The following is a 23214-nucleotide window of genomic DNA, read 5'->3' on the forward strand; positions in this document are numbered from 1 at the left end:
CAATCCTTGTAATTTTCTGTCATCTTTTCGATGATAGTTTTCACATTTTTATTGGCTGATTCGACCGCACCATTTGTTTGTGGCATGTAAGGTGATGATCTGTGATGCTTGATATGATATTTCTGTAATAATTTTGCGCATTCGGTTTTGAAATGCGTTCCGTTATCGCTGATCATCTCATGAGGTACCCCATAGCGGCATATGATATTTTTCTCAATAAATTAAGCTACGTGTTTCGCCGTTAGCTTAGCATACGAGGAAGCTTCGACCCACTTAGTGAAATAGTCGATTGTTACGAGGATGAATTCATGCCCCCCTTGTCCTGGTGGCGTTATCTTTCCAATGATGTCGATTCCCCAAGTGAAGAAAGGCCATGGAGAAGTATATGTGTAGAGAAGCAATGGTGGAACATGCTTTAAATTTGCGTAGACTTGACACTTCATACATTTCTTGACGTACTCGTGACAATCTCTCTCAATAGTAGTCCAATAATAACCTTGTCGTTGAATCTTTTGGAATAACATCTTTGCATTCATGTGCGTTCCACATAACCGGCATGAAGGTTTTCCATGGTTCTGTGTGCTTCTTTCTTGGCTATGCATAAGAGATTTCTCCCCGTTGTAGTCCTCTTGTGGAGTTCTCCCCTGATGAGCACATACTGTGAGGCCAGGAGCCTCAAAGCACGGCGTGCCCTTTTATCAGTATTAGGAGGGTATTCTCCTCTTGTCACGTAATTAAGGATATATGTATACCATGGCTCTTCATCTGCTTCTTGCGATTCTTGTTCATCAACAAGTGCGTGAACGTAAGCCGGTTCATATCTTTGTTCTATGGTCAACGGCATTCTGATTGTATCCGTTGGAATTCGCACCATTGATGCTAATTTAGCTAGTGCGTCGGCGAACTGGTTTTCTTCTCTCGGCAAATACATATATACCACTTCATCTAGTTGCTCCGTGAGAGTTTCTAAATGAGCTTGATACGTAGTTAGACTTTCACTTCTCACCTTCCATCTCTTGGAGATTTGGTTAATGATTAGTGAAGAATCACCGTAGATTCTGAGCTTCTTAATTCCCAAGGCGAAAGCTGTTTCTAACCCCAAAATACATGCTTCATATTCTTCTGCATTGTTTGTGACATCAAAATCGAGTTTCATGGAAATTGGGATATATTCTTCATTGGGTGATACGAGCAAGACTCCTACACCACAACCTTTTTGGTTTGAAGCTCCATCGAAATAGAGCGTCCAGCTATCATCTTCGGTCATGAGTAAATCTTCGTTAGGGAAATCGTACTCATCTTCTTCTTTCTCAACTTCTTCTAGCGGAAAGTCTACTAAGAAGTCAGAAACCGCAGAACCTTTGATGGCTTTTTGTGGTACAAATTTCAAGTCAAACTGAGCAAGATTGACTATCCACCTTGATAACCTGCCATTGAGTGTTGCTTTTTCGAACAAGTATTTGAGAGGATCCATCTTGGACACGACATGCACTGTATGAGTGAGCATATAATGTCTTAGTTTCTGTGCGGCCCACACAAGTGCAAGACACAACTTTTCAAGTGGTGTGTATCGTGTCTCGTATCCTTGAAGCTTCTTACTCTAGTAGTAGATTTCATTCTCCTTGCTTTCAATCTCTTGTGCTAGCATTGCCCCCATCGTTTCTCTTGTGACCGTAAGGTAGAGTAGAAGAGGGAAAGTCAGGTATTGCTAGCGCTAGCACGGGTGGGTTTGCCAGGTACTCTTTGATTTTGTCGAAAGCTTTTTGGCAATCATCATCCCATGTGACTGGGACATTTTTCTTAAGCTTCTTGAATATAGGTTCACATATCGCTGTGAGTTTTGATATGAACCTACTTATATATTGAAACCTTCCAATGAAACCTCAAATTTCCTTCTCATTCTTGGGCGGTGGAATGGCCATGATTGCTTTGACTTTTGTGGGATCTATTTCAATCCCTCGAGAACTGATCACATATCCAAGTAATTTGCCTGACGTGACTCCGAATGCACACTTTGCTGGATTTAATCTCATGTTGTACTTGCGGAGTCTTTCAAAGAACTTGCGAAGTGCAATGATGTGGCCTGGGCGATCTTTAGACTTAACGATCATATCATCGACATAGACCTCCACCTCTTTGTGCATCATATCATGTAACAATGTTGTAGCTGCTCTTTGGTAGGTGGCACCCGCGTTTTTCAACCCGAATGGCATTACAGTATAGCAATATGTACCCCATTGTGTGATGAATGTGGTTTTCTCCATATCTTCTTCAGCCATCAATACTTGATTATATCCGGCGTAGCCGTCCATGAACGATAGGAGTGCATGGTTTGCCGTGTTATCGACCAGAATGTCAATGTGAGGTAGAGGGAACCCATCTTTCGGGCTTGCTTTATTGAGGTCCCTGTAATCAACACACATTCTGACCCTTCCATCCTTCTTTGGAACTGGAACCACATTTGCTATCAATTCTGGATACTTGGATACTTTGATGAAACCTGCGGCCAACTGCTTTCTGATTTCTTCTTTGATTTTGAGAGCCACATCCGGTTTCATACGGCGCAGCTTTTGTTTGACAGGCTTCATACCTAGAATGAGTGGTATCGTATGCTGAGCTATATCCCTGTCAATTCCTGGCATGTCTTGGTATGACCAAGAAAATACATCAACAAATTCACTAAGCAAGTTAATTAGCTCTTTGCGTTCATCTTGACTTATTGGTAATCCAATTTTTACTTCTTTAACAGTCGTATCATTGGAAATATTAACTGTTTCTATATCTTCGATAACTGCCGTTTTATTTTCGTGTTCTTCCATTGCTTTTACTATTTCTTTGTCATTTTTATCATTAACTATGCAATATTGATCAGGGCTAGGGGAATGACACGCATCGTAAGCAAAGGTACTCATTTTATTGAATTCATTGGTGCATACATCAAGAGGGGAAAGGTCAGCTGCGACCTCACCGGAATTATTTGGACTAGAATGAGAGCACTCAACAAGAGACTCAGGATTAGACTCTATAGCAGAAAGAGGGTCGGCCTTAGACTCTAAGGACTCGTCTCAGACTTAGACTCAGACTCGGACTCAGACCCCGACGACTCAGACTCATCAAACATAGGACCTTCGCAAGCGGTTATTTCCAACTTCTCTCCACTTGGCGTAGTGATCCTCAATGTCTTGCGCCATCCCTTTGAAATATTATCAGCTTGGACAATTAACTCGGAGGGGTCAAAATCCTTGTTTGCTATAACAGCTTATACGAGCTCGGAATTATCATTGCATACGGTCTTAGATTCATTCTTCTCCATTCCAAAAAGAAGGTTAATGCCTAGATCATCAGAGCTTGGGCTAGCTGGTTTCTCGGTTGTGAAGAGCTCTTCGTCTTCATCAACAAAGTCACAATCGAGGAACATCTCGAATCCTGGTTTGCGCTTCCCATCGTGGACGAATGGCTTAGGGAATTCATAGCATGGGAATTCTTCCCCTTCTTTGATGTACTGTCCATTGAGGGTTAATGGATATGGATCCATGGCCATTTATGTCTTCATGATTCGAGCGTTATTGCGAGCCTTCAATTTCAAGAGGGCTTGTTTCACATCTTCTTTTGTTGGCTTGAATCCCAAGCAAAAAGTTTCTTTCTTGAGTGCACCAGGATGGCCCCAAAGTTCAGCCATTTTCTTTTTGAGTCCGAGGGTCATTCCAGGGAAATGCCCTTGCTTCTTCAAAATGGAATTAATATTGGTGTTTGAATAGGGATCGAAGTCGAGATGGAACTTCTCCTCTTCTTCAATCACGAGAACATCATCGAGTGAAAACCCCCAAAGACATTAATTCCAAGTTAACCAACGAAAGTAAAGTCAAAATCAAAGACAAGCGAAGTAAAATAAAACCATCCTACAACTTGGAACCATTGTAGGCCCTTATTAAAACCAAACCAACTTTAAAACTTTTGCGTTAGTCATGCATGATAATAATATCATAAATAATTAAAGCATTAAACACATCATATACTTATAGAAACTAGCATGATTCGCTCTTCACTCATGCCCATTCATGAATATGCTTCATCACCTGAAAACCTCCTCTCTACTTGTCCCCACTACTCGCTATTAGAAAATGGGTCGTCGTAGGGCCAAAGTAAAGACATGGACAAACACACAAACACACACAATCAACAAAGCTGAGTACATAAGTGTAATTAAACACACTAACATGATTTCACCTATTAACACACACTTACCTCATTGCACCTGTATACAAGCGCACACAACAATCAACAAGACACATTAACTAGACACTAAATAATTCATTTAGCGTGATTACGCATCGAACGTGTTTCCAACTATACCTCCCCTAATAAATTGAGGTTAATTGACGCGGGAGCTAACCGTGCCAGCAACAAAACCACTCAAAGGTGGCGGAATTCCTGCGCATAATGATAAATAAAAAGGAATGTACAGCGTCCTGTACTCCATTACAAGTTACGGTTAAATATAAAACCCCTTAACTCCCCTCATTGTTCATACTCAAGGTATATACGTTCCAAGAGTTTTGGTGCGTAATTTCTTTCACTTTACGTTATTTACGTGTTATTGGACTTGGTGATGACTATCAAAGCATAATAAATCAATCAACAATAATTATTCAATCAACCAAACATACCAATTTAATTCATGAATAATTAGTGATAATATATTATTTAATGTTGAACCCCTTTTAATTCTACCTCAGTGTCAAAGACACCTTAAACGCATAAAGCGCCAAAAATCCTATCCCTCGATGTTAAAAACACCTTAAGTGCACAAAGGCAGCAACATACAATTTATTCCTCGTGTACATAGACACTTATATAGCTCCTTCCTCATGCTTAAATCATCAATAAAAAATTATATGAACCATAATAAAATTCCTTTACAATATTCCAAGCCAAATTAAACATGTAGTTTAATTAAACATGCACTTTAACATGTTATAATTAAAAGTATAGTCCATATAATCATTCCAAAATCTAATTTTCAAATCCATAGACCATCACAAATAATTCATGCTTCACAATTCAATCACCAACACCAATACTTCACAATTCCATACGTAAACCTTAGCATGATACTACTTGTAATTGATTGAAATCAAGCCTAGCATGATTCTACATCATTAAAATATGCTAAGTACGCGAACGTACCTCAAATAAGCCCTTAAAGTAGCCGATTACACTACAACAATTCCCGAATTAAATCTCCTACATAAAGGGACAATAATACTATATTAATTCTCCTTGTATACACAATTTTCAGCAACTTAAATTTACTTTAGACTACTTAAAATAATCTGAAACTTATTTAAAAACCCTAATTAAACTCATTTTTAATGGGTAATCACACCCTTTTATTAAAATCACAATTATACTACTTTAAATAAAATTCCAGCATTTTAAATTAATCAAAAACCCTTTAAAACTTCATCAAAATACATCTTTATACTTAAATTATCCATAGAAACATTAAATTATCTCTTACCCCTTTTTAACTCAAGGATAAAATTTAAAGCATAAAAAAAAACTTCGTTCAAAATAAAAAACTGCCCGAAAATCATATTTAGAGGCTGAATTTAACCACGAGAGGATGGTGATCACTACCAAATGTAGTGAGTCTTTCTTAAAACGTTGTTTCTACATGGAAAACACTACTTTTTTTTATCAAAATCGGACGAGTTTAGAACCTGATCGGGATTAAAACGGGATTAATATTAACGAACGGAAATCTAATTATTAAAACATGAATTTACGTGTTCAAAATAATCTAGAATTAAGTTAAACTAATCAGTAGTTATAATCACCAAAATTTCAAAACATCATTACTATAAAAGCTCTAAATCAATTGTTCATAAAAACCCTAAAATCATGATTTTCAATAATTAAAAACCCTAGGTTATAAAATTTACAAAATCTGAAAATTATGACATTTATAATATCTGAAATTATAAAGTTTAATCATCAAAATACAATTTGATACTAATTAAATTAATTTCAAACAATAAAATCAAAACCCATAAATCAATAATTATAATTACACAAATTAATAAAACAAAGGAGAGAGAAAATAAGACTAACCTTTTTGTGTGGGAAATTTTTTGGGGATTCATGGGGTATTTATAGAGTAGAGAGTGTAGGGTTAAATTTGGGCTTATAAAAATATGGACTTCAGTTATGGGATAGGGCTTAAGTTTTGGGTTTTGGAATGGGTTATTCCAATAAGAGTATGTAGGAATAATTTACATTTCCCAATAATTAATAAACGTTTGGCCCAAAACATATTTTACTTTTATAAAACTTTATATTTAAAATACTTTAACCCTTTAAAATATTTAATTAAAATACTTGAGCCCTTGACAATACATTTTATTAATACTTAAATACTTTATAAATAGATAAAAATACGGGGTATTACATGTCGCGCGCAAATGGAAGAGTTGCGCGCGGATGTCACGCGCAACAGATTTTGTTGTGCACGACAGGTTTGTGCTACTACAGACGTTGCGCGCGCCACCTGATGACGAACTGCGAACCCGAATTTTTACGTATGAATGAAGTTGCGATTTTTACTTACGGCAAAAAGAGGGTGTTTCTTAAATATAACATATGCTCGGAAAATAAAATTAAACTTTGATTTAATTATTTTAAATAAGGTTTGATTAATTTTTCATTTAATTTCTATCTAAGAGATTACAGAAAAATAAAAATACATAATAAAAAAAAACACATTATAACTACGCAAAGACCTGATTTCGTAATGCGAATACGTAGGAAATCTTTATGATTCGGTCATATCAAAATATAAAAATATAAGGTTCATTTTTATTTCATTCAAATTTCAAAAGAAAGACATTGTTGAACTAGATAGTAAACGAAAAAAAAAAACATAGTAGTGATTACACTTTATTCGAAATAAACTAATGATAAAATTATGTAACACTCTAAGGTTTTACTATGTCCTCCATTGACACAGATGATGGGGGAGTAGTTTCCATCACAGTATTTTCAGAAGCCTTAGAGCTCTCCCCTACACTCTTCTTTTTCACCCAAACATTGTTCTTCAATTTAGGGATTGGGGCCTTTGCAACTTGTTTTCCTTTCCGTTTGACTATTGGAGCTTTCTTGCGAGTATTTGGTGAAGGTTCTTTGATTTTCACACCTTGTTGCGCGGGTTTGGAGGGAGCTTTCCTTTTTGTTTCCTTCGAACAAGCCTTAGGGGATGAGAAGTCTAATTTTCTTCTCACTCCTTTGTTTTGGCCACTATGAGGAGTAGTAGTGGTTGAATGCATCAAAGACTTAGGTGGATTACGAGCGGCGGCGGCTAAAAAGTTGAGATATAGCCTTGTTTAATTCACCCTTATCCGCCGCATTCATCCAAGCCTTGTAAAACGAAGATAATGTAATGCTCGCGGTAGGATTTTTTATTACCCACCTAGGAAAACTTGACCAATATTCCATCCAACGAGGAATTCTTTCGGGTTCAAAGATCACATCTTTAGGGGGATCACAATCTTGCGGGGGAATAAATTGTCTAATCCCGTATTTTCTCATTACCCTACAAGGAAAAATATAAGTAGTACTAGATAGGCCTAAAAGCCTAATATAAGGGCAATTGAGACTATTCCCAATCATACTATTTATATTCCACCAAGGAATCACAAAACGTATGTTAGGAACCCCATGACAGAAAAACAACGTCCATTTCTCTTCGTTTTTATGCTTATAAAGGATTCGGCGTCCAGTGAATGTCTTTAATCCATTAGCCTCAAGGTTTTGTGGCTGATCAACAATTCGCAAGCGCTCCATAAGCCAAATCTGAAAAAAAAAGAAAGAAAAAAAAATCAGTTTGCGATTTTTTACACAAGCAGGTGGCGCGCGCAGCAAAGAAGATTGCGCTAGTCATGCCAGCGCAACTTCGTGACTTGCGCTGATAAACGCCGAAACCGTTTTCGTTAGGATCTCCTCTAAGGCGATTCAAGCATAGAACGATTTCCTCCGTATTCTTTGCTTGTCCTAAGTAAATAAACAATTAACAACAAGACAATAACATAAAGCACGAATTTTAAAGCGTTGTTTAGTCATGTTGTCACGAGAGGCGACAAAATGTTCAATAAATTGAATGAAGTTCACGCCTTCTTCAGTTCCAATATTGGTCATATCATTGTCGGACAAGCCAAAAATTCTTAGGAATTTAGGTTTGGAATCCGACGAGGTAGGCGAATAAGTCACAAGGAGAGTGTTTGTAGGGAAACCTAGAAAGGCCTCAAACTCACCGAGAAGGGGGACAATTTCGTCCCCTTTGAACAAGAAAAGATGGTGGTTAGAGTCCCAATGGTTGATTGCGGCATGACGAAAATCAAAGTTAACCACTAGTTGCATATAATTCAATAGAGGGTCTAGGCGGTAAATTTTGAAAGCTAGTTTGTTCTCGGTTGAAAGGGGAAGTGACCCATTGCTTCAAACGTTGTTCAAAGGTCTTCACCATTGTTCAAAAAAAGAGAGAACAAGAATTTAGAGAGATTAATTCTTTTTAGTTTCTTATATTACTAAGCGAATGAATGCGAGATGATCAAAAGCCTACACGAAACCACGTTTAAATAGACCCAAGAGGGGCAAATTTTCGGCAAATTCGGCTTAAAGGAAAGTACACCAAAAGGTGGCGCGCGCAATTCATGAGTTGCGCGCGACATCCGCGCGCAACTAATTCACGTGCGCGCGATAGCTACGCGCAACTCACGCAGTTGCGCGCGTCTTCCCTGACGCGGCATGTGAGTTGGATTTATTTCCGTATTTTGGCTCATATAATGACGGAATCTTCACGAAATTTTAAGACGAAACATATGTTTGCCAACTAACACTTTGTGTCCTTTTTCTTGCCTTATTTCTTATTTTCATTTTATTTTCTTTTTTATTTTTATTTTCCTACTTTCTTTTACTTTTTAATTTTTTTATTTTCTAATTTATTTTTCCTACTCCCTTATTTTTTTTTTATCATTTTCTTATTTTCTTATTTTCTCTTTTCTTTTCTTTTCGCCTTCTTTTTTCGAGTTTTGGTTATTTTTTCGAGGGGGTTAAGTCGGGAACCCTTTCCCCCCCTCGAAATTTTTTAGCTAATGATAATAAAGTACATATGGAAACAAAAAAATATAATAATGTGTCATATGTACAAAAATGCAAAAAAATATATACATCAGTTTCCTAAAAAATAACAAAATGTGTACAAAAGGAATCAGGGTGCTCGGCGACAACTAGACGATTGCTGCACATCCTGCAAAATCCAGAACGAAGTTTAAAACATGAAATGTAATAACATCGTTGAAAGAAAAGAATTAAAACTTACCGCGATCATCTGGTGATCACGGCATGATAAAGTCACGAGGTCTCTCCGATAAGCAGCTCGGAAAGCACGTAAAGTCCTCACCATGTCGTTCACTGTTTCCTGCGGAACCTGTTCCAAGAATACAAGGACAGTTAGTAAACAAATATATATGAAACAAAAAAATAAATAGAAATATTTAAGTACATATACACAAAAGACATACCGACTCAACCGTCTCAGGTACAAACGGTATCCCCTCGTCATCCTCTGCTGCTGGAAGGGTCTCACGAATTACCGATTCGACAATATCGGTATACGTGATCTTCGCTGTAGGAGGAACCCAACCACCTAGCTCGACCCGCTAAAATATATATGACAAAAAAACAATAAAAGGATCAAAGTTCCGAAAAATAAATAGAAACACGGAAAAAAAAGAGTTAGAGTACTAATCGGAACAAAAGCCGGAAAAGGAGTCAGCCTGGATGCTATAAAAGCCGGATAAGAAACCTCCGGCAGCACCAGCTGCTCCGCTGGATAACCAAGGATCGCCTGAGCTCGATCCTCGGTAGACAGCAAGTCCGGACGTAGCATCCGGATCGGAGGATCCGCAGGAACCAAAGGCTCCTCGGACGAAAGCTGCCAGAGAACACGCTCGCCTAAAAACAAAGCGTATGTCCACTGGAACACCGAGAGTCCCGTAAAGAGGGCCCGAAAACGGCAATAAACCATGCCAGAATGGATAACCTCAGGGACTCCGACGATCAAACTCCAAGGACGGAGATCGATCTATAAAACACAACCACTTGAAAAATCATCAAAAAATAAATAAAATCAAAGAATGCACATGTAGTTGGAATACTCACCGACGCACAAGTCGCCGAAAGGATCCTCTGGCGAAAATCGCTAGCAGAAGTGGCTCGTCTCTTCTTAATCGCAACAAATCGATGGCCGATAGGAAAACGAGCAGCCCCAAGCACTCTGGAGGCTAAGAAAGGCAGGTACGAGTATCCCCAAGCCTAAAACCGAAAAAAAAATAAGCCTAAAGGAAAAGGCGAAAGTATTAACCGAAAGAAGCTTAAAACACGTACCTCAAGGATACGACCATGCCACGTAAGCGAGATCCGAGGCACCTCAGTAGCTGCCGTGGAATCCATCACCCGGGTCTCCTTGCCCATAGGTGTAAGAATACGGGCATACGACACCTCCTCCCAACTCTAGTCACCTACTTGCCCCAAATCACTGAGGCAAATAAGTAACCCAATGGCTAAACGCTCTACCCAATCACTCAGGATGGTGACGGAAAGAACGAGGGCAATGTATGTCCAAGCCAGCTGCTCAGGTGTACACTGCCGATCAAGCTCGTCAGCCGACAACTCGTCGGCAAGAACCGAGTAAGGACAAGACTGCGCCTACATGTGAAGGGCCGACGCAAGACGGTCCCCCACAAGGTCGCGTAATATCTCGTCTGACCCCTTAACGAACTCTATAACTACGGGCTCACCTCCGAAAGGAAAACCCATAATCATAGAGAAATCGAAAGGGGTAACCGTCATCTCTCCCCATGGAAAGTGAAAAGTGTTGGTGGAATCCCACCAAATCTCCAGCAATTCACGGAGGAAAGCTGACGATGCAGGCTGACTCGATAAATCCTGAAGAGCCGCTAGCTGGGAGTCAATCTCGGAAAGTGCTACAATCTCCTTTGCCACCTCGGGCAAACTCTCAAAACGGGCTCGCAGGTCACCAGAGCCGTATAAACGCATGCTAGGCTCGCTCCAAATAAAAGAATAAAAAAAAAGGTTATGGTTTAAAAAAGAGAAGTAAAGGAAGAGAGAAAGAAACAAAGGCACGAAAAACTCACGATGCCGCGCCACCCTCTAATCGAAACGTGATGGTCTGGGTCCCACTTAAGGACCCTAGGGTCCCAGTTGGGAGGAGCCTCCCAAACCACATCCTCCTGGCGACGTCGATCGGTCGCGACACATCGCTCTCGAACCTCCGAGGGCGAACTGCCTCGTCCGGACAACCGAGAATCTCCTCAGCATCGACAAATGGAGGCGGGTCCATGCTATGATGGATAAAGTTTCTTTAATTAGTTTACTTTATTTCCTAAACTAAAATAATATACGTATTCTAGACCCATTTTGGCAACATAACGGCTGTCGATAGGGAAAAACACAAAAATCGAATGCCACCTGTACTTGGGGGCTACGATACCTGCAATTAAACTCAGTAAATGGGGACTTCAAACACCCACAAAAGCCATCCTAACCAGTTTCAACTAAGTATTCAAGGGATTGTATTCCAAAATCTCAAAGAATCAACTACTTTTAGGCGAATAATAGTAATATAAATACAATTATCATCTACCAAACAATTTTGAAGTTCGAATATGGCAAAAATAAGCTAAGAGTAAGTTTCACGCCATTTTTCAACAATTCAAAATTCACAAAAATGAATTATGAAAGTAATATTAGTTCCATCACTATAATATACTTCATAATCAGCCATTATAACCAAAATGAGCAAGAAAAAGCAATAAATTCAAGCAAAATTTGAAAAAAAAAAAAAAGAACGAACTTGAATAAAGAAATGCTCATACAAGGTTCAATACTTAACAATTTTTCATGAAATTTGTCGCAAAACACTCCTTAAACATAGCATGACAACATAGAACAAACAATTTCAAGAATAATGGACTGAATTGAAAACCCCCGAATTCAAAATTTGGGGTTTAACGATTCAAAAATCGTTCGAATTCAGCCAAAAAAGAACAAATTCTAGCAAAAAACTTACATTAGATTATGGAAAATATGAATTAAGGATAAAATTTTCTTCCTTTAGCTTTAAAAATCGCAAAAAACCGAGCTTCCTAGAGAGAGAGGGTCGAAAATGGCGAATGAAGGAGAAAGAAAGAGTGAAGTGAAAAATTGTGTTTGCGATTTTCACTTTACTGACATAAATGTCGCGTGCAATTGAATTTGTTGCGCGTGACATACCAGTGCAACTCAGAACGATGCGCGCGCCTGGCTAGCGCGACTCTTTGAGTTGCGCGCGGATACTGGTCACTAAAAGACCGGGATTTTGATTTTGATCCGTTTGATCATTTTTTGAACGGGTTTTGCTCGTTATTAGGCGTAATGGCGCGCAAATTATCAAAATCTTTTTGTTTTGTATATTGTAGTTTGTTTTCTTTTTTGTTAGATTTTTGCATCATATTGCAAGCACACCGTGCTTTGTGCCTTCCCCAAGCATACGTTTAGAACGTTTTTCGTAAGAGTGCTTAAGACGTTCTGTGGTGGTGCTTTACGTAAAATCACCCATAGACAGGTTTGTCATTTTACTGTACTGACGTTACATATGTCCAGGTTTTCTTTTTTTTTTCACGTCTGAAGCAAAAAGGAAGGCGTTTTCATGCAGCGTAAAAATGCAAATGGCGTATCGTACGACGCAAAATTGTACGGCGTAGGTGTTGCGTAAAATTTCACTCGGCCCAAGCTTTGCGAGATCTACCTCTCGGGACTAAAAGGTGGAGAATTACTGTAGGCGTTAGCTCACGAGTCGACAGGCGCACCGAACCTTAAGGATCAGGCACTTCTTGAATTGGAGCAAATACAGAAGTTAGTGCGCTTACTAACTTACCGGAAAGTTAGGGTGTCGAAATCATCCCCTGTACAAAGTCGCGCCTATGTAGTCACGTGCCCCCAGTCCCGAGACACGTGTACTCATCTTGTGGACGAAACTGCTGAGAGAGTTGTTGACTTTCTTCCCTCTCACTGAATTTGTATATATGCCTCCAGTCCTGAGACATGTATTTCTATCTTGTGGACTTCCAACTCGAATACCGAACCCGGCTCGAATACAAGACCATTTCGGCTCTAATACTGAAAACCCTTTTTCATCTTTTTACTTTGTTAAAGTCAGGCTAAAGTTTCAATGACATATCGAGGGACTTTAGACCAACGATGATACGATTGAGAGGAAATCTTCCCCTTTCGTCCTTTTAAAACCGATCTCTTCTCATGACTTGACATCACCCAGAACACCTTTACTTGTAAAAGCGTTCTACAATTGCAAAGGATAAATTTAAATTCTTTAGCGTGTTAAGAATAGGAAAAACTTTTTCTAGCCTTAATAGCTACTTGTTTCAAACACTTAGCAAACCAGGGATCGTTTCGACATCCTTAAACATTACTGAAAGATTCTTTATCCTTAGGGAACTTCACAGAATGAGTCTCGAATTTATTTCCTTGACTACTTTGATCATCGTCTATTCTAGACTCGATCAAAGTGGGGGCTAACTGTAGGCATCTACTTTTGGCCTCCTGTCCCTACAGGAAGTGCAATGACGATAAATAAAACCATCTTCGTGTTGGATCAAAGTCAAGAATACTTATGGATAACTAGTTAAGCCACAAAACACAAAAGACTAGCCCAAATTAAAGAAAAAGCCAAAACAAAGGTCCAATTAACTAAACCCGATCATAATTAAGCTTAAGCCCGTGCTTAAAACCTAATAATGACGAATTTAGGAGCGCCTAGATTAAATCTTAGTGCTGCCGTAGAAAAAACTGCGCGCATCTCAAAGAGTCGCGCTGGGCTGCCGCGCGCAACTAATTTAGTTGCGCGCAACACCCAATGTAACCCCCAGAGTTGCGCTGCGGAAGATTCAGAATTATACGGAAAATATAAAATCGAATCTTACCATAAAGTCGCGCGCAAGACAATTAGTAGCAGTGCAACCAAATCACTTGCGCTGGGATTCCGTGCGCAACTCACTCTGTTGCGCGCGAAACCTACTGCGGCAGAATGCTCGAAACCCTAAACCTAATCATTCCCTATAAATACGAGCTTAAACCGAGGCTTAAACAGACAGAAAATTAACCTAAAACTCTGGCGAAATACTTGTGAACTTGTGCAACCTAGCCCCTCTTGTCCTAAACACTCACCCTTTTGATATCTTGTTACTACGGTGGAGGTTCCCCAACAAGAAGGAGTCTATAAGTGTTCTAAACAGAGATCTATTAAAGAGAAGTTGTAAATTCCCGATCACTTAGTTAAATAACATTAATTTTTTTGTTTAAAAGGACTTTAATTAATTAATTAGTGTTGTTTGATCACCTTTAAAATAATTAATTAATCAATTTCACATAGTATCACTTAAGCCAAGGCGAATATTGTTTATTTTCTTGTTCTTTTAACGAATTTGATTAAATAAGAATAACGACATTACGATGTAATTCCTACGTGAATTAATGTTTGTAAATAAAATCAACTAACATAGTTTTAGGTATCCCGTTGTATATATTTTTTGGTGATGAAATTGTAAAAAAGGAAGAGCTAGTAGAGGCCGCACTAGGGCTAGGATAACGATTCCCCTCTAAAAGGAACATTATTTTAGTACCCTCGCTCCCAAACTCATTTCTGGTTTATAGACCAATTTTGGCATGGGTAAACTTATGATTCGTGCTAATTATTCCATGAACTCCACATGGAAGAAAGGCATGAACGAGGTTTATGAGTTTTTCCTAAAACTCATTGGCGACTCCTACTTGTTTCTTACAAAAAAGCGTAATGATAGAATAAATTTTAATTCAAGGTTCCCCAAACAGTTAGGAATTCAAATCCTACTACACCCTAAGAAGTGTAAAGTCCTAGGCTTTTAAGTGGCCAAGGGCATTTAAGGAGAGTACCCCTTACGATGGGATCACCCTCCTTACACTTTATCAGCAGGTCCCTGACAAAGGTGTTCAGGGGAAAGTGGAGCCCGTATTGCAACTACGGAGTGTACACCCCCACATATCCAGGGGGTGGACGATGAATCCTATCTATTGCAGTGGGCATTCGGCACCAATACCCATCCTCTTCGAGAATGTCGTAGTACAGCTCAATCTGTTCGACGAAGTGGAAAGCTTCAGCCTTCCTGACCCACCAAGAGTAGGGAGCATTCCTCATAGGGATGGAAAACGGATCAGAACGGGTCGGGTTCGTGTTCGAGTCAGCTGATTTCGGGTCAGCAGACCCCCAACCCGAACCTGATCCATTTAACTTTTCGGGTTGAGAACCCTAACCTGAACCTGATATTTTCGGGTTCGGGTCAACCCGAAAGTAACCTGTTTTTTTTTTTAATCAGGTTTTGACTTGAAAATTACTTGAAATTAACCCAAAAGTAATCTGGTTCGACATGGTTTTTTGTTTGGGAAACAAATTGATATTTTAATCCCACCTAATAAATTCAAACTGATATTCTACGGCAAAACAGCGAAATAATACAGCCATAAAAATAAAGAAACTAGCCTAATTAACAATTAATACAACATACAAAAAGTCCAAAATAAAGTCTACACTAAAATACAAATTAGAATTTGAAATCAACAAAAAAAAATTGATGAACATGTGAGGAACTGAGGATCTGAAGCTTTGAAGGAGAGGAATAGAGGAATGTGTATGCTATATACTCGTCACTCTTAGTCTCGTGGAGCGGTGGAGGAGCTGAAGAACTGATGACGTGAGGAATTTGATGAAGATCTAAGGAATTGAGTATGTTTGAGAAATTAGAAATGAGGATGAGAGAGAAACAGTTGCAATATGAAAAGTATCACAAATTCACATTAGGATTTTAGGGTTTAGTTTTATAAGGTGGCTTGCTTTGGGCTTGGGCTTTGATTCACTTATTTCGTTTTTCAGGTTTTGTTAAGCTTTTTTTAATTTTTTTTTGGTTTTCACGTATACTCTGTATTAGTTTAGGTTATCATGCCGAAAATATAATTTCGGGTTAAGTGGGTCGTTTTCGGGTTGAAATTTTCAACCTTAACCTAACCCATTTAATTTTCAGGTCGGGTTCGTGTCGACCCATTTAAGTTTTCGGGTCGAAAATCTCAACCTTAACCCGTTATTTTCAGTTCAGGTCGTGTTTTCGGGTCGGGTCAGCTTTTGCCAGCCCTAATTCCTCACCATGGCCGAGATGGCCCCAACGTTCTCCCATTCAACAGCCCATTAGGGCAGATGCTAGAGTACGATAGCTTCTCCTTCCTCCTCTTGCCCGGAGGTGCTCGTGGGCTCCTCCCCACGGGGCTGCGCCGTAGAAATTGGCACCGCAGGGATTCCTCCTGGGACTTGCCGATTGTTCCCCTCACCCTGGGTATTCCTGACTCGGTCCCTCAGATGGGGTTTCCTGGGCAATCGGCCTCCGCGTTCTCTACCTCTAACCATGGTTGTGGGTCGCCGGAAAATAGAAGAGAAATCGGAAAAAACAAAGGGTACTTCAAAAAATAAAGAAAACCGAGCAAAATTCAAAGAAAATTACCTTGAATCGAAGCGGAATTCGCCGATCTACAAGTTCGGAGCAACGAGTTTCAGTTTCAAAGCTTTTATCTTGGGGATTCAGTGAGGTTTCAAGTCGGAATTAAAGGTTTTTGCTCGAGTGAGAAATGCAAATTGGTGAAGAAATGAGGAGAGAGAGAGAGCAATTCCGATTATATTTCCGGAAAAGGGAATTCTGGGAGTTCGCGCTCTTCATCTCTCTTTAATTAATCATTAAGTAACCGTTAAACGCACTCTCTCCAAATTAACTGCCCATTATCCGTTCAACTTCCTCCATTATTATCCAAATTACAGTTATTTCACTAATGACTGTTTAAAAATTTAAATCTTTTGATTTAATTAAATCATTTACTTCCCTTATTTTTTTATTAAATCCAATCCCGACCCATCATCCTTCCAAATCGGGTCTGGGGGAAAAATTGTTTGGGTACAATTAAGCTTAATTGGGTCTGGTCCATAAATGATTAAATCATTCATTCACATATATAGCCTGAAGCATTAAATACTCTTGCATAGAATTCTCTCTCTAAGCACTGTTTGACTTCGGCATCGGAGGGGCCTTCCTCGGCACAACCCTCGAGGCCAGTTTACGTGTGTTTGTTGTGCAGGAAACCCTCAACCCAGCATTACTTGGACCGAGCCCAGTCTTCAGCCACTGTAGAAGGACCTTCGGCAAGGTCCCATTGTTTTTACCCGACACAATATATAATTTGCAATTAATTAGATACAAAAGATTAGAGAATAATTAACCTGTGAACAGCTCAAATGAACTGGGAAGACCCCTTTGCTTAACAGCCCACCAAAAAAGCAGGGTCAATTATCACTGGCTTTCCCCTAAAATAAATATTTTACCATTCAATATTATTATAATTACAGTATTATTTATAACACCCTTTTATAATTACAAAATCATGTAACCCCTCGCTTTTCCATCTAGTAAAATGCAAAGTTATACTACAGACATCTACGTTGGAGTATATCAATCTACCTTATTCAACCTTGTTGTATAGTTGAGCTTTAACCATGATTTTATTTATGAAAAATCAAATGGACTTTTCATCAAGAAATAAATTAGAATAATTATTCGAATCCATCTAAAACATTATGAATTTAAGATTTATTTCCACCCAATTGAAAAAAATCAAATTAAACATTTAAAATCAATCAATTAATTCGGAAAAAATAAATAAAAAAAACCTATAATTTAGTAATTGCAATTAAGAAAATTGAAACAAGGGTTACGAAATTAGGGGAGGAGAAAGAAAGATAGCATCAAATTGAGCTCACAGGAAGCTATTGATGGGATTTTCTTGAGCAGGAAGGGAGAGCTTGAGCTGCTTCAATGGAGAGAGCGCTACTGGGTGAGAGAGGGAGTAGAGAGCGCTGCTTCTATGGAGAGCTTGAGCTGCTTCAATGGAGAGAGCGCTGCTTCTAGGGAGTCGGAACAAGAGAGCGCAGCGGAGTTTGGAGGGGACCGAGCTGAGGAACGGCTGGAGTTGAGGGAGCTAGGGACCACTGGAGTTTGGAGGGCACGAGCTCAGGATCGACCGGAGTTCGGGAGCTGAGGTCCGAACTGAGCTCCAATATTATTGGAGAGAGAAAGAGGAAATATATTGATGAGAAAGAGAGTGATGAGAAAGGGAAAATTAAAAAGTTAAGGTTTACTTTGAACTAAAGATGGGCACGGGTCGTGCCGGCACGCGGGCGGCACGGGCCCGACACGGTTCCGGCACGGCACGGCACGGCAGCCCACCTGTGGGTCGTGGGCCGTGTCGTGAACAAATTTCTGGGATTTGGCACGGGCACGGAACGTGGCACGGCGGGCGGCACGATGACTGGCACGTGAGCCGGCACGCCGGCACGGCACGTGGCATGGCCGGGCACGGCTAGGCCCGTGCCAACTAGCCGTTGGAAAACTAGTCGTTTAGAGTTGTTTTCCAACAGCCATATTAACGGCTAGTTTAGGCAAAATTTCCCACTCAAATTCCCTATAAATACCCCATTTCTTCCTCTAAAATTTTCACAATTCATCAACTCATCTCTTCTATCTTATTCTCTAATTTTCTTACTCTCTAATTCCTACAATCTTACTCTCTTTTGTGAAAAGAAAAAAAAAAATTCCTACTTTGTTATAAATTTTACATTTTTACCATTATTACTTTAATTAGTCTACTACAAAAAACATGTTATATTTACATTCGAGAAATTATAAATTCGGGAAATTATAAGTTCGGGAAATTATAAATTTGGGAAAGCATTGAAGCGTCATTGTAAGATCTAACTCAACTTTATTTTAATTTGTTATTGTTATTTTTATTGTTATTTTTATTGTTATTGTTATTTTTATTGCTATTTTTATTGTTATTGTTATTGTTATTGCTATTGTTATTGCTATTGTTATTGCTATTGCTATTGTTATTGTTATTGCTATTGCTATTGCTATTGCTATTGCTATTGCTATTGCTATTGCTATTGCTATTGCTATTGCTATTGCTATTGCTATCGTTATCGTTATAGTTATCGTTATCGTTATCGTTATCGTTATCGTTATCGTTATCGTTATCGTTATCGTTATTGTTATTATTATTATTATTACTATTTTACTTTTTTAAAAAAATAAAAAAAACTTACAAATTCAATCAATATATAAGAAATTGGTGGGGAGCCGAGATACAATCGAGGCCCCCACCCCTCTAGCTATAGCGAACCCGATCCTGCTGAAGATGTAAGCAGCTGTACGAGCACCAATATACTGAGTCATAGCGAACGCCTGAACCCGCTTCAGCAACGCAACGACATCCTTCTCTAATTCACCCAACGAAGAAAAGGAGAACGGAGGAAAACCATAGCCAATAGCCCTGCAACGCGCCCCATACTTGTCCCGCTTCCGCTGAGCCACCGTAGACACAACACGACCAGGAACGAAGTCAGACAACCCCGATTGTGTCAAAGGTGAAGACCCCGTCAAGTCAATACATACATCAAGGCCTCTATCCCAGGAATAAAGCAACACATCTGCTGGTGAAGAGCCTCGTCGTTCCCTCCAGTCAACCCAACGTTAACCTCCTTTCTAGCAAAAAACCTAGATCGAAAACAAATATCAACAAGGGTGTCGCGAACCACGTTGTGCCGATGTTTAATATCCCCTATCCCAGCGCAAGACACCGCATGATCCCCATAAATATCCGCATAAAAAACCCTTGAGCAAGCAGAACATGGTGTTGAAATGGAGAACAAAGGAACACCCAACATGTAGCAAAGAACACTACGGTAAGTCTTACCATTCATAGTCTAAACCAAACCCGATATCGGGACCGCCCGCAACCAGGCCAAAGAGTGATCCCCTGTTGGGACTTCCATAAGGCAACCTGACGCGCAAATAAGGAGAAAGTGGAATCCACAGATGCAGAGACCTTCATGAAATATATATCTGCCAATTTTTTCATGAGTCTGGGGGCAGCGATCTCACTAGGGTTACTCATAAGGTCAGTCTCCACAGTCCTGTTAAAAAGACTTAGAGCACCATCGAAGGCCGGTCCCGGACCAACAATACCAGAATTGCTAAGAAGAGTAGCTTGAAGACCAGAAGACTGCAGACGCGACGCAAGGAAAGCATAGTGCCGAACATCACTAGCCGAATAGACACCCAAACTACCATAAGCAAAAGGTAAGGTGGCAAGCCGCCATTGCCAATTATCAAAACCAGGCCCCGAAGCAGTAACAATGCGCTCCATTATCATCATCATCATCATCATTATTATTATTATTATTATTATTATTATTATTATTATTATTATTATTATTATTGTTATTGTTATTATTGTTTTCTTGGAACAACTTAATTATATAAAAATTACTTTCTATTTTTATTGTGGATAATTTAGATTGTTAGTGAAATCGGTCAAAGGCGGTACTTGGACTCTGGACAACATCGTTCCTAACCTCTCCTACCTGGGATCTCATTGACCTAAGAAATCTAGTATTATTTTAATTATTTTTGAAAACATAATTTATATAAAAACTATTTTTAGCGCATCCGAAAGAGATTTTAGTGCGTTGGAACGAGGTTTAGACGATAGAAGAACAAGACTAAAACCCGAAACACTTGAAATGTGTGTTTGCTTCAAGGAGTGGTTGGATGCCAAAACTCGTTCTCAAGATCGTACTTATGCACAAAACGACGACGACGATGAAGGAACGTCGACTTCTTTTAGATCTCATAATTCTCAATCAACTCAATTGGCCGATGAACTTGAACCACAAGGAGACGAAGACGACGACGAAAGCGAAGATGACCAATAATAATTACATTATTACATATTTACATTATACACTATTGTATAATTTTTGTATTATCGAACTTCGTATTCCATATAATAAATGAAAATATTCATACACTATTGTACGATTTTTTAATTATCATTAATTATTTTGTATTATTAATTTATCGTACCGGCTACCGACGTATAATAAAATAAGTTATTCTTCAATTTTTTGTGTTTTCGGATTATCGCACTCGTATTTTTTTTTATTATATGCATCGTTGTTTTTTGATAAAATAATAAAATTGTTTTTATTTGTTTATATAAACTTAAACATAATTAAATAAATAATTTATATAACCTAAATTAAAATAAAGTTTTTTAAAAAATCAAAACAAAATATATTAACATTAAAATAAACATAAACATAAATCAATCACATTATTTATATAAAATTAAGTTGTACTAAAAATATATATATATATATATCGTTTTTTTTATTTACATTAAAAAAAAAAAAAAAAAAGTGGCACGGTTTGGCCCGCGGCCCGACACGGCACGACCCGCAAGGAACGTGGGTCGTGCCGTGCCGTGGGCTGGGGTGTGCCAACTTTAGGCACGGTACGGCACGACACCCACCGCGGCACGGCCAGGCACGGCCCGCGGCTGCACGGAACGACCCGTTACCCATGTTTACTTTGAACATTATTCGTAACGGACATTTCTTGTTAGTTACGACTAGTGGGTTATTTATATCGGGAAAAACTTATTGGTTACGACTAGTTGGTTATTTGTAACGGGCAGAATAATGCCGGTTACAAATAACAACTTATTTGTAACTGGCACTAATCCGCCCGTTACAAGTACATCTTTTTCTGCTCAAGTCACATCTTATTTGTAACGGACATTGATTTTGCCTGTTACAAATGATGTAATTGTAATGGGAAATCATATGCCCGTTACAAATAGCTTATTACAAATAAGCTTTTTTCCACTAGTGGAAAATCAAAAAATTCTAAGAACACAGAAAACTGCTGAGGTATGTAGGAACCATCGCTGAGAAAACAGAGCCCATCGCAGCGTGATGGCAACATCACAGTGCGACAGAGTTATCTTCTCACGATGGTCCCTGTTTTCTCGTCCAGGTTCTTCCAATAATGAGCCTGACGTCTGCCTTCTTGCTTTGACCAGTTCTAGTACTATTTGGCCGATTTTACTTCCTGATTGAGTTTTTCCCTCTTTTCTGAAACCCATATGTGTTCTACATATAGCCACAACCCTCTAGGATTTCACGCTCCATCTACATCGAACGCTCATTGGAACGAAGGGTACATCCAAGTTTGTGAATTCACCAAACCATGGAAACAAGTTTAATTTGTGGGGGTCCCATCCATACGCGCCAACCCTTCCAAAGGTAAGGCTTCCGCACAATGCATCCGGACTCATAAATATGGACCCTGTTTGGCTACCATAATACTTGAACTTCAAAGAACTAGAGCTATGGTTAGGTTGGAAACTCATTGCATCATATTGTGACTATTTGACTACTTATGCATTATATGCTTGTGCCCAGTTATATATGATTAAACTAATCGTTTGTTTTGACTTGTGATTATAAATATGCTTAAATAAACTAACCAATGACTAAAGGAATTTCCTTCATTAATTGATTAATTAATTTGATCTAATAACTATGTCTAAAATCGAGTCATAGTTCCTCAAACGTGGTATTGGATTTTTATTCCCATATAATACACAAGTGTCAACTTATTTTGTCATATCCGGAGTTCTAGGAAGAGCTACATGTAGTGCCACCTATGAATCTGTATCCTAGAGTTTTATATTTCATTTGGCGTTGGTTTCATCCTAATCGAAGTCACAGATTAAATGTTAAGACCGAAATACTACAACCTATCTAGTTTAGTGCATATACATGAGGTCTTAACTTAGTCTTTGTTCGAGTCAAGTCACATAGTCTAGTCACATAGTCATGATACGAGTCTTGAACATATCACTTACACTCACAAATCTCCACACACTTTGTACATGTTTTTTTAACACCATGACCATGTGTAGACACCTAAAAATGTCTCCCCAAAAACAAACTCGATGATGAACAACTTTTCAGCGCATAAAAAAATTGGTCGGGTTTAGTATTTAATCTTTGGAGTGCTTAAATCCATATTTTCATTTCATAAACCAACCCAATTCCTAGCCCATTTCCCCAAACCATAACTTTTTTCCTATTTTCGTGCCTTTAAACCCAAAATAATTCAT

General features: G+C 38.8%; 2 protein-coding genes across 2 annotated transcripts; both read right to left on the reverse strand.

The window, feature by feature from the left end:
* Window positions 1–9098: 9098 nt before the first annotated feature.
* LOC110724968 lies at window positions 9099–10554 on the reverse strand. Its single transcript, XM_021904449.1, has 5 exons — window positions 10444–10554; window positions 10219–10371; window positions 9579–9716; window positions 9377–9484; window positions 9099–9304 (listed from the first exon to the last, which is right to left on the reverse strand). The coding sequence occupies exons 1-5, from the start codon at window positions 10528–10530 to the stop codon at window positions 9266–9268; spliced, it is 525 nt and encodes a 174-aa protein (XP_021760141.1). The 5' UTR covers window positions 10531–10554; the 3' UTR covers window positions 9099–9265.
* Window positions 10555–10737: 183 nt separating this feature from the next.
* LOC110724967 lies at window positions 10738–11597 on the reverse strand. Its single transcript, XM_021904448.1, has 2 exons — window positions 11214–11597; window positions 10738–11116 (listed from the first exon to the last, which is right to left on the reverse strand). The coding sequence occupies exons 1-2, from the start codon at window positions 11417–11419 to the stop codon at window positions 10765–10767; spliced, it is 558 nt and encodes a 185-aa protein (XP_021760140.1). The 5' UTR covers window positions 11420–11597; the 3' UTR covers window positions 10738–10764.
* Between the last annotated feature and the right edge of the window lie 11617 nt (window positions 11598–23214).

This window comes from Chenopodium quinoa, unplaced genomic scaffold, assembly GCF_001683475.1.
Source record: "Chenopodium quinoa cultivar QQ74 unplaced genomic scaffold, ASM168347v1, whole genome shotgun sequence".
Classification (NCBI taxonomy): Eukaryota; Viridiplantae; Streptophyta; class Magnoliopsida; order Caryophyllales; family Amaranthaceae; genus Chenopodium; species Chenopodium quinoa.

Bases quoted from the DNA above. Each gene is read 5' to 3' on its own strand.
- LOC110724968 (XM_021904449.1), bottom strand. From the start codon at position 10,530: ATGGGCAAGGAGACCCGGGTGATGGATTCCACGGCAGCTACTGAGGTG. The intron at 10,372-10,443 runs GTACGTGTTTTA...TTTCGGTTTTAG, and splicing joins GGCATGGTCGTATCCTTGAG to GCTTGGGGATACTCGTACCT. The intron at 9,485-9,578 runs GTATGTCTTTTG...TTCTTGGAACAG, and splicing joins TACCTGAGACGGTTGAGTCG to GTTCCGCAGGAAACAGTGAA.
- LOC110724967 (XM_021904448.1), bottom strand. From the start codon at position 11,419: ATGGACCCGCCTCCATTTGTCGATGCTGAGGAGATTCTCGGTTGTCCG. The intron at 11,117-11,213 runs GTGAGTTTTTCG...GAGCGAGCCTAG, and splicing joins TTAGAGGGTGGCGCGGCATC to CATGCGTTTATACGGCTCTG.